This window comes from Colobus angolensis, unplaced genomic scaffold, assembly GCF_000951035.1.
Source record: "Colobus angolensis palliatus isolate OR3802 unplaced genomic scaffold, Cang.pa_1.0 Scaffold78, whole genome shotgun sequence".
Classification (NCBI taxonomy): Eukaryota; Metazoa; Chordata; class Mammalia; order Primates; family Cercopithecidae; genus Colobus; species Colobus angolensis.
The window spans coordinates 194,225-205,062 of record NW_012121598.1 but is presented as its reverse complement, the minus strand read 5'-3'; the positions used below and the strand labels follow the sequence as shown (position 1 = coordinate 205,062).

Below are 10,838 nucleotides of genomic sequence, written 5' to 3'. Positions count from 1 at the left end.
GAGGCTGGGGTGCGGCCCCTTCCCGCCGCCTTCCGCGCCTCTCACCAGGTCTCGGGGGTTGCTGGGGCTCTGTCCGGTGTCGGGGTCCCAGCGGCTCCTCTGGAAGGGCAGCACCACGTCCCCACGCTGGTCCGGGTCGAACACGGGGTCTCCGGGTGGGATGCGGATGTTGAGGAACTCGGCGGGGCAGCCGGGCGTTTCCACGCTCACCAGGTCCGAGAGCAGGTGATAGCCTGCGGCAATGCAGGAGGGGGTGCTAGGGCCAGCCGAGGGCCACTTTGCCTCCTACCCTAGGTATCCAGCCTCCTTCCCTCCCCTGAAGCTTCAAAAGACTCAGCAGCCCTTATGGGCAAGTCCAAGCCTTGACCTCAGGCACTCCCTCCCAGTCCTGTGTCTCTTCTGCCCTTCTGTGCCTACACCTGCTCCAAGCTGTTGTCCTTGACAGTTTGGCTTTCTCCTTGGTAACTGGGAGGTGCCCTGTGAGTGTGCCTAGGTAAAGGGGCTGGCAGCACCAGCTCCAACACGCTGCAGGAACTAGGCATTCCTGATGGGCCAGCCACCAACCCTCAGTCACCGGGGTCAAGCCACCCTGGCACCCCCACTTTGACTTCCCCTCAGTCCACTCTGCCAGAATCAGAACCCTGCCCTGAGCCTGTCCTAGAAGCCATAGGGCAATGCCTAAGAACAGGGTCCCACGGGGAGTCCCTCCCAGATTATTTTCATGTTTCTATCTCTGCCACCCTCTTACCCCTACCAACAACCCAACACGGAGGGATGCCCCTTTTCCCTAACCCCACCCCTCATCTTTCTGCGTGGGGCAGATTTCTGCCTCCCCAACCAGAGTTCACTTCAGCATGGATCCTCCCTCCACCTGCTTCTACCTCTACCATACTCCACTGCCTCCTCCACCTCTCACCCTCATCCCTCAGGCTCTCCGTCACTTGTCTCTTATCCTTTGACCCCTCTTCACATGCAGAGGTGTCCAGCCAACCCCACTGGCTTCCTTCCCCCAGAGGTTGAAGTTCTCACCAAAGAAGACCGCCAACACTGTGCGGTTTCGCAGGGAGGCCAGCCCTGCAGGGCCCCTAGAGATGGTGTTGCTAAGGTCTCGGGGATTGGGCAGGTGGGGTTCTCCCAAGGCCTGGTACACACCATCTGCATAGCTGGCTGGGACCAGGCGCTGCAGCCGGGAGCCTGGGGCAGGAGTGGTAAGGATAAGGATGAATCTTCAGGGGGCATTCTAGACCCCCTCTGTCCCAGGCTTCCCTCCATGTCATGGATCCTAAAACCTTGGAAATGGATGGCCTTTGCCGGTGCTTGCCAGCTCTTGCCTCGCAGCAGCAGTACCCCCCTGGCCCTGGGGTTCTGTCCCTACTTGGCTCTCACTTACCTTTGCTGCCCCATCTGTGCTCCATGAGGTTGTTGTACCACCCATCAAATCGCTGCACCTCCCACGAAATGGGGTTCTGAGCTCCTGTGTGAGAGTGGAGGGAAGGGACAGCTGGGCAAGTCAGTGCATGAGAGGACAGGCAGGCCTGCCAGAGATGGGTGCTGTGAGCCTGGCACTTGGAGCAGCAGAAAGTGGACACTTGGAGTGGATGTGAGAGGTAGGGTACAGAGGGAAAAACCAGGGCAAAGTGTGTCCAAACTCAAGCCAGATCTTTAAGCTGCTCAGTGGGGGAGACATGGCAGGGAGTAAAAAAGTAGTGGAGCAGGGAGCAGTGTGTGCTGACAGATGGCCTCAGAGAGGGAGAGGGGGCTGGAGGAGAGCAGTGGCGGTGGGCAGTAGGATGCAGAGGACTTTACTCCCCTCAGACTTCAGTTCCCTGAGGGGACACAACAGGACAGAATCCATCCCCAGCCCTAAGACACCACGCAGAGCAAGAGCTAGCCACACTCCATACCCGAGAAGGACATGCCATTCTGTGACCCATCCCTGGGCAGGGTCAGTGTGGTAAGGGGACTAGTCCCCTCTGGCTGAGCAGAGCCCAGGGCAGGGGTGTGGTGTTGCTACTGCTTTTTTCCCCAGTTTCTTGGGCAGGACCAGGGACTGGACTGGTGAGATGGATGACTTTGCCCCTTCTCTGGGGCATCTTGTTCCCCATACAATTCCTCCTCTTGATCCTGTCCTACTCTCCAAAATGAGGGTCCAGGAGGGAGCACTCAGCTGCTGGGGAAAGAACTAAGGAATGAGGGATAGAGGGAAGATCCAGAATGGATCATGGAATCGGGGATGGAGCAGGGATCTTTCTGATCAGTAGATCAGATGGCCGGCCTGATTCTTTCCCCCAAACTAGGAGTCTATAGGCCTGGGGCTTCCTCTCTGCTCACCTCAGAGAACAGACACACACATTCGCACACTCACTCAGCAGAGAGTTAGGGGGGAACATGACTTAGGGCCTTATGCTTGAGCAAAGAACCCAGCTAAGGGTCCAAGACTTTGGGCAGGGCCACACATGTGATCTCTAAAATAAAATGAACCTGTGGCACATAAAGGAGCGAGCCTTTGCAGGACAGTACAGGGAAAGTGCCTCTTGGGGATAAGAGGTGAGAGCTGAGGGAGCCAAGGAAAGAAGAGGGCTGGAAGGAATGTGGAGGTGAGCAGCTCCGGCAAGGGAGAAGTTGTAGGGAAGGTGTCACCATCCTGTTACCTCCAGCCAGGACAGATCCTTCTACAGGTTTTCTCTTCTTTCTGCTTTTGCATCTCCCATCCCCAGTGATCAGAGACTTGATCTTTTAAATTTAACTTGTGGCACTGTAAGCCCACTTCCCTCCACAGAGATCCGGACTACAGAGAGCAGCCTCAGATTCCAGCAAGAAACTGTCCACTGAAGGCAGCAACATGAAACTCTTGTGGAAGACATTGCTTTTGTTTCTGATCATAATGTTTAAAAATATTGATGACTCCCTTTCAGCTTTGGGTCCAATCTGATCCCAAGATCCTTTATTGTCTTGTGTGTCTAATCAATCTTTTCCTATTTTGAGTCAGAGGCCTTCACTTTATGGAAAACAAGAGAAGGCAGAGGAGAGAGAAAGGACCCCCAAATTGTAAAAATAAAATAGGAAGTGCTGACAGCAGCTGAAGGCTTCCTAAGTCTGTGTATTTGGGGATAATTTTCATTCCATTATCCATCCATTTCTTCAACAGCTAGAAATGGGCAACTCTCACTTGCAGGGCACTGTGTCAGCTAGAGACTAAGGATACAGATGAATATCACACAGATCTTGTCCTTGGGGAGCCCAGGGGATGCTGGGTTCCTCTGCTCCTAACCATGCTTCTCCTCCAATCTGTACTCACCCACAGGGGTCCATGCCCCAACCAGAAGTGTCCATGCTAGAGCCAGGCAGAAGACCATGATGAAAATAATAGGGGCTCAGGGATTAGAATGTCCCAAAATGGAGACCCTAGAAAAAGGACAGAGAATGAGCCCCAGCTACTCAGAAGAATCAGGTCAAGGACTCTGTAGGCCTCTGTGAATCAAGGCCTGGGGCTGGGCCAAGGTCACAGTAGGTAGCAAAGTTCAAGGGACTCACTCTTTCCCAAAATTCTTTAATTCATTCAGCAAATACTTCATGAGCACCACTACAAACCAGCAACTGACACAGACACTGGAGATTAAATGATGAACAAAACAAACAGAAATCCCTGGTACATACCTTCATGGACTTTATCTTCTAAGATTAGTTGGAAAACCCTGCTTTGGCCCAGCACTCCACAGAGTGTGTTCCTTGTACAAAGCCCTGGTTGGGAGACTAGGCTGAGGTCTCAGTGCTGCTCCCAGTCCACTGTGGGATCTTAGATAAATCACTTCTCCAATCTGATCCTTGGTTTCCTCTTCCAGCTATGGGAGCAAATATGCCTGAACTGTTTACTTCTCAGCGTGGTTGCCAGAATCAGATGTGAGAATGAGGTTGAATTCAAAGCACAAAAAGTGACAGGTGTGCAAATGTGATATAGAGAGGGTAGGCGAGAGCTTGGCTCCTCTGGTTGGATCCAGAAGGGATGCTCTACCAGGTGCTCATGTATTTAGTGCAAGCTTCCTGCTCTCTCTCTCTGCCCACAGTCAGCAGGGAAACAGAGGCAGCAGAGGACTCAGGCTGGGACTCCTGAGTGGAGCAAGGAGTACCTAAAGCCAGTGAAGACCTCCTAAAGGCAACCTGGAGATTGGGGATAGGACAGAGGAAGAAAGGAGCTCAGGGAAAGCCTCATCCCCAGCCAAACATCAGGGTTCCTGGATGGGTTGTCTAGAGAAGAGAACCCAGGGAGTGACCTCATCCCTACTCCATCTCCTATTAAATGAAAAAACCTAGGCCCTGCCATAACTGGAAAGCTCAGTATCACCTGCTGCATTTCACAGACTCTGTCCAGGTGCTGGCCTTTTAACAGTGAGTGAAGAGCTGGGCTCTGGATGGTTGAAACTGTAAAGCTGGATATACTGAAGTAGCCACAGCGGTCCTTCCCTGATTCCAAGATATCCTTAACCCCCCACCCCCGGGCCCCGCCACCATGTCTTCAGGATCCTGGGCCCCAACGCTAATGTACCACTCAGCCCTTAAGGGCATGAAATGGGCTTTCAGACCACGCTGTGTGGGGATGAGCTGAAGAAGAAGGTGGACATGCTTAATCACCACTCCTTGTGGGTGGGTTGCCCTTAATGATTTACACAACGATGGGGCAGTAACTTCTCAACAACCTTGACAGGAAGGCACAACCCCAGGACAGGGCAGTGAAGCCCCAGGCAGAGCCAGCGGCAGAACCAGAGAGAGAACACAGGCCTGCCTGTTCTTGCCCCACATGGCCGCTTTTCCAGCCTGAAGCCCTAGAGTGGTGACCCTGGTGGCCCTGAGGTGGGAGGAAGATGGTTCAAGGCCATCTCGGTCCCAAGGGAGGGCTGAGGGGGAAAGCTTGGATCCTAAAGCCCAAAGCTCCTTCCCTGGTATGTTGTGCTGGTGCCAGGAGAAGAACCCGTAGGCCCAGGCAAACTAGGCCACCCAACATTCCCAGGTCCCAAAGAACGCGGTCTCTGGAAACCTTGATTGGGCAGAGGACAGGCCCTAACAGGGCCCGTTTTAGCCTTAAGATCGGAGGCGCAAGGGGCTAGCATTCCCCTTCCTTCCATAAGGAGGAGCGGCGGCTCCCCCACCCACCCTGCCCTTGGAGCTCCCTCCCCTGGAGCGCCCAGGCCCACGAGCCGGGAAAACCCTCCCCGATCTGACCTGCGGCCACGGCGTCACCGGAGCCCGGGACTGCAACTTGGCTCCGGCCTGGCTCCCAGCTGGGCCCGCGGAGCCCTCTCTCGTCCGGTGCCTCTCCAACTCTGCGCCGGGACGGGCGGGGCTGGGGGTGAGGAAGCGACGGCGCGGCCCGGCTCAGCCATGGGGCGGGGCTCAGTGAGGCGGGATGGAGGCTGGCGCCGGGGAACCCGCGGAGGTGCTTCCAGGGGACCGTAGCGCGCGAGGTGAGACGGCGAGGGCTCGCGGGGCGCAGGTAGAGACATTCCGTCGGTGCTGAAAGTCCCGCTAGTGCGGTTGTGTGGGCGGCGAAAAAAGCAAGTCCGCCTTCACAAGTCCCACGCGGCTGGGGAGAGGGTGGGAGGCGGAGAGGGTGTGGGGAGGGGAGACTCTCCTCAAATCCTCTCGACACCGTCGGGTCTGGGCTCCAAGTCCAAGACCATAGATCACCTGCCGCCCACAGACCAGGCCAGGCGTCAAAGCAAGTCACCCATCCGACCCAAACCCCTCTAAGAGCCTGGGGTCACGTGTCCCTCCGGGGATCCTCGTGAGATCTCGGGGGTCCCACCGCCCTGCGAGCCGCGCCCGCGCCCCGCGAGACCCGGAACTGCATCTCTAGGTTTGCGCTGGAGCTGCTGGGATTGCTGCGTATGGGTGGGGGGCGCAGAGGAGGAGGGGCATTGGAGGGACTGCTGCGGAGCTGGCAGACCCTGGCGCCAGCGTCCTGGCGAACCCAGCCTGTTCTGTACTAGGCCGGGAGAGGGAGGCGGCGCCGCAGAGCCTCGGTGCAGTCTGAGAAGTTTGGGAGTGTTGAAGAGTGGCTGGAAGCACCCCAGACCCGGTTTGTCCGGTCACAGCCGGTCCTTACGTGAGTTAGGAGAGGATTGGAGGTCGGACAGGAGCCCCCACTGAGAGTAAGGTCGCGTGTTTGTTCACAGAACGTCGGGACCTGGTTCCCTCTTTACTCACATCCCTGGGGGCGCTTCGAGTGAGGTTCCACGGGAGAGGGTGAGAGGCGCAGGCAGCCACACACAGAGGCGAAGGTAGGGAGCAGTGGTCCGGATGTGGGTGGTGGGGCATGCGGCTGCTTAGCTCTGTGCGGTCCAGGTGATTTTGGAGGGGGTCTTGAAGTGCTTGCTCCCACCCTGGCACCTAGGGCTACACTTCCTGCTTTCATCGAGACCAAGTTCAGATCAAGTGGGAGTTCTTCAAAGAGAGAGTTTGGTAAGAAACTGGGGAGGCAAGGAAAACCTCTTAAGGCCATAAGTGCCACAAAGATATACATCGAATCATCATCCCAGTTTAACTCGAGTCTGGATAGTTTGGCTTGCATAATTCTGCACCCTCGAATTCCTTAGCCACATTCAATCCACTTTTCAGATCTTGTTCCATTTCTACACTTAACTCCTACTTTTGTGCAACAACACACATATACATTCATACACAGATACACACATACAGACCCTTTCCTTGAAGAGGAAAGTCTAGGACATCAGTTCCTGACGGGGGTCCCGGTAGCTAACCACAGCTGTAAACGTTTAATGGAGTCTACCCCACTCAGAGAAAAAAGCATCACATTGCAGTAGCTGTGCATTACCAATCAGAGGTCTTGGCAACTCCAGCCATGTCACCCACTCCCCACTTGTAGAGAATTAGTGGCTCTTACTCTATGGGTTCCAGCAGATGGGGGAGGGGGCAGGGGGTAACTTCAAGAAGAAAGTCCTGTCAGGCTACAAGAGAGGCCACAGGACACTAGCACATAACTTTGAATGATGAAGGCTGGAGGTTGTTCTAGGCTGAGTTTTCTTAAAGATTGCAACTTTATGTTTTACTCACCCCTTATACACACATAGGAACTCCACTTCAACCTGTGGTAGGTAAGGACTGGGTAACTGTGTCTATAACAAGATTGAGCATAATGAAGTCTTCAGTACATAAAGGGAGCCCAGAAAGGGAGGATAGTTCCTCCTCCTCCCTAGGCCAGGTGAGAAAGGAGGACCCTAAAGTATGGGAAGCTCCCCCCGCCCCATGAGAAAGCATCCCAATTTTGTCACACGGGCCTCTGATGAAGTAACACAGGTATCTATATTACTGAGAATGACAGAGTCTGGGTGGTTTTTGTGTCTGTGTCTCTGTTTATCTAAATTTGTAGGTGTATGTTTGACTATCTTGTGTCTGCTTATTTATAATTTATATCAATGTACACAGTGCATACATCCTAGTCATGGTGGTGAGGTAGGGGAAGAGTGGGTCAAGTTAATATTGATATGAGATTTTCTCACATTAAAACTAATTCTACTGTCAGACGTTACTTGACAAGCCAGGAAGAAAGATGTTCCCCAGGGAAACAAGCCTTGTAGGAAAAGCAGGACTGCTGGGTGTGGGGTCTTCTCATTTCACTCCCACCTCTTCATGCATAAGCCCTGTTAGCTTAATAATGAAAACCAAATTAGGGTCAGGGTCATGAAAAATTAACTTTAAATTAGGCAGTGCAAATAAAGGAGGACCTAAATTTTGAAACTGAACAAGAAGAAATTCAGAAAGGCAAATTTCATTTACCAACGGTCTTTTCGCTTCTGTCACCTTTAATAAATATGACATTTTGTATTTTTTTAAAATAGAGGTGCGGTTTCACCGTGGTCTCAATCTCCTGACCTCATGATCCACCCGCCTCAGCCTCCCAAAGTGTTGGGATTATAAGCATGAGCCACCACTCCTGGCCTAAATATGACATTTTGGAGAATTGGAAATAAGTTAACATTGTTCTTCTATACTTAAAATACAAAAAGCCTTTTGTTAGTGTTTATTTTAAGCATATGTTAATAGAGATGAAACATTCTTGTAAATTTTTTTATAACCTCCCTTTAAAATAAATGCAGGAATAATATTTAAACCTGACCAAAATACATTATATTATCTCTTATTCACATATGTTAAAAATACTCCTTTTTGAATTCCAGCATATAACACGTGTTCTTGCTGTTAGCCTCACTTTATCTTCCTATCTTATTAGCCAACATATTTTACGTTTTATAGGCCTTCCTCCTATGGACTTTTATTTAAAAATGTAGTAACTTCAGTCTAAATGTCAGAAATAAAGAATTCTTAGGTCAGTGAACATCTGCTTTAAAATAAATACCACTATCACATATTTTATAAAAGAATTTAATTCATGAATTCTTAGTTACTCGTTTCAGCTAAGATTGAGATGTATGTTTCTGATTCAATTAAACATGAAAGTTTGTGTCTGGGTCTTTGTTAGTCTTGGAGACTCTAACTATTGGAAGAGGCTTTCTGAGAATTTTGAGAAATTACTAAAAGTTGACAGTCAAATCCCTTTGTGCCCAGTAGTCCTTAGCTCTGTATTGGTGATACTCAGTTAATACTGACTTACAAGTATAGGACAGGGCAATAAGGGAGCATAGCTCCCCCTTGTGTGCAAAATCAGAAGAAGTCACCTATGGGGAGAGGAACTCATATTTATTCATTTGATCCAGAGACTGATTAGTATACTCTACATGCAGGGGATGCAAAGATGGAAAGATTAAATCTCTGCCCTCAAGGAAATTACAGTCTAATTGGGAGACAGATGTTCAGACAATTAGAGTACAATGTAATCATTGTTATCATGAAGGCATGTTCAAAATGCAATCAGAATGTTCCAAGTGGGAACCTCTACATTGGCCCAGCGGCATCAGAGGAAACTTCACAGAGGAGGTAACACAAGCTGAGACTTGAAGGGTGAAAAGGCATTTGCCAAGAGAGTGAGCGCATTCCAGGCAGAGGAAGTAGCATATCCAAAGGTACTGAAGGCTTGAAAGAGCATGTCAGATTCAGGGAGAGGCCAGTCATTCAGTATGGCTATAAATTAGGCTGGGCAAAAGATGGAGAGAATATAGGTGGGACCAGGTTATAAATCACTTTATATGGGATAGGAAGAAGATGAGATTTTAGCCAGAGCAGAGAAGTGAAATGATTATATTTGCTTATTAGAAAAAAATGATTCTGGGCCGGGCGCGGTGGCTCAAGCCTGTAATCCCAGCACTTTGGGAGGCCGAGACGGGCGGATCATGAGGTCAGGAGATCGAGACCATCCTGGCTAACACGGTGAAACCTCGTCTCTACTAAAAATACAAAAACTAGCTGGGCGAGGTGGCGGGCGCCTGTAGTCCCAGCTACTCGGGAGGCTGAGGCAGGAGAATGGCGCAAATCCGGGAGGCGGAGCTTGCAGTGAGCTGAGATCCGGCCACTGCACTCCAGCCCAGGCGACGAGACTCCGCCTCAAAAAAAAAAAAATGATTCTGGAACCAGGTAAGAGAGGATGAGCCTGGGTTAGGGCAGAGGCAGTACGGAAGGAAATGCATGGATAGTTTCAAGAAATATTTAGGAGGTAAGATGGTTCAGGTGTCTGGCTTATTTGATTGACCAGTGGTGATGTTGCCAAATATACAAAGACAATAGAATAAAAAACAGGGCAGAGACAATGAATTCCGTTTGAGGGGCTGTTAAATTTGAGGCACCAAGGGAACATCCAAGTGAAAATGTCCACAGGGTGATTGGCCCTTTTGAGTTTGGAGCTCAGGTAGGAGGGCTACCTGAAGACATTTGAGAACCATCAGCCATGGGAATGGATGAGATTGCCCAGGGAATCGGGAATACTGCTGAAAGAAGAGAGCCACCACAGATTCCTGGGGAGCATCAACATTTAACAGGGAGGAAAAAGAACTAGTAGAGGAGCCACAAAGAGATGGCCAAAAGCAGGAGCCCCTGGAGAACATGGTGTGATGGAAGTGCAAGGAGGTAAAGTTTGAGGAAAGGGGACATGGTCTGCAGTGTCAAATACCACAGAGAGGTCAAGAAGCATGAAAAGTGAAAACTGCCCCTTGGATTTAACACTTAGTGACCTGATGGAGAAGACAGGGAGGAGGAAAAGTCAAGACTGTGATAGGTTGAAGAGATAAGGCAGTGGAAATGCCAATATACACTGTTTTTTTTTTTTCAAAAGCCTGGCTGTGACAGGAATAGAGTAAAATAAGATGGTAGCTGGAGGGGACCAAGAAGATCAAGGGAGAAGGCTCTTTCTCTGTGTGTTCTTAAGGTGGGAAAAATTTCAGTATACCCTTGAGAGAAGGAGCCAGCAGAGAAAAAGAAGCGGGACGGTATGAAGGGAAGGGGAACAACGGATGATAAAGGTGATGGAGAAGGCAGGCATGAATGGCTAGAGCCCAGGAGGATGGATTCGCAGAATAGGAGCAAAGAGAGACGCCTATTCCTCAGGGATGGGAGACTTGAGTAGTTAAGAAAAAGCAAAAAAGTTCGTGTTAAAACTGACACTCAGGGGTTAAGTCACTTGCCCAAAAGACAGGATTAGAAGTTAAAACTGTCTTTCTGTCTCTTTGACTGACACCATGCTACTCCCACAGACAGCACAAGAAGGTGGCCAGCTTAGAAGGAGAGAGGAAGGCTGGGAGCTAGAGCATATTAGGAGAATCCCAGCATTAGAACTAGAAGGGACCGGCCGGGCGCGGTGGCTCAAGCCTGTAATCCCAGCACTTTGGGAGGCCGAGACGGGCGGATCACGAGGTCAGGAGATCGAGACCATCCTG

General features: G+C 50.9%; 2 protein-coding genes across 3 annotated transcripts in view; one reads left to right on the top strand and one right to left on the bottom strand.

The window, feature by feature from the left end:
• The window catches only part of LOC105502245 (dual oxidase 1-like), a 6,637-nt gene extending 1,317 nt beyond the window's left edge, over positions 1-5,320 (bottom strand). Inside the window, exons 1-5 of the mRNA XM_011928649.1 lie at positions 5,218-5,320; positions 3,299-3,405; positions 1,391-1,474; positions 1,030-1,194; positions 46-233 (exon numbers count right to left, since the gene is read on the bottom strand). Coding sequence (XP_011784039.1) covers positions 46-233; positions 1,030-1,194; positions 1,391-1,474; positions 3,299-3,356 — 495 coding nt within the window. The 5' untranslated portion in view covers positions 3,357-3,405; positions 5,218-5,320. The remainder of the gene's footprint in view (positions 1-45; positions 234-1,029; positions 1,195-1,390; positions 1,475-3,298; positions 3,406-5,217) is intronic.
• Positions 5,321-5,402: 82 nt separating this feature from the next.
• The window catches only part of DUOXA1 (dual oxidase maturation factor 1), a 13,242-nt gene continuing 7,806 nt past the window's right edge, over positions 5,403-10,838 (top strand). The window contains exons 1-3 of one of the 2 annotated variants that reach the window (XM_011928531.1): positions 5,403-5,459; positions 5,696-5,851; positions 6,171-6,275. The gene's annotated coding sequence lies outside the window, so the exon portion shown is untranslated. Of the gene's footprint in view, positions 5,460-5,695; positions 5,852-6,170; positions 6,276-6,388; positions 6,457-10,838 lie in introns of those variants that run through there. The other variant, XM_011928532.1, reaches the window with a different exon arrangement.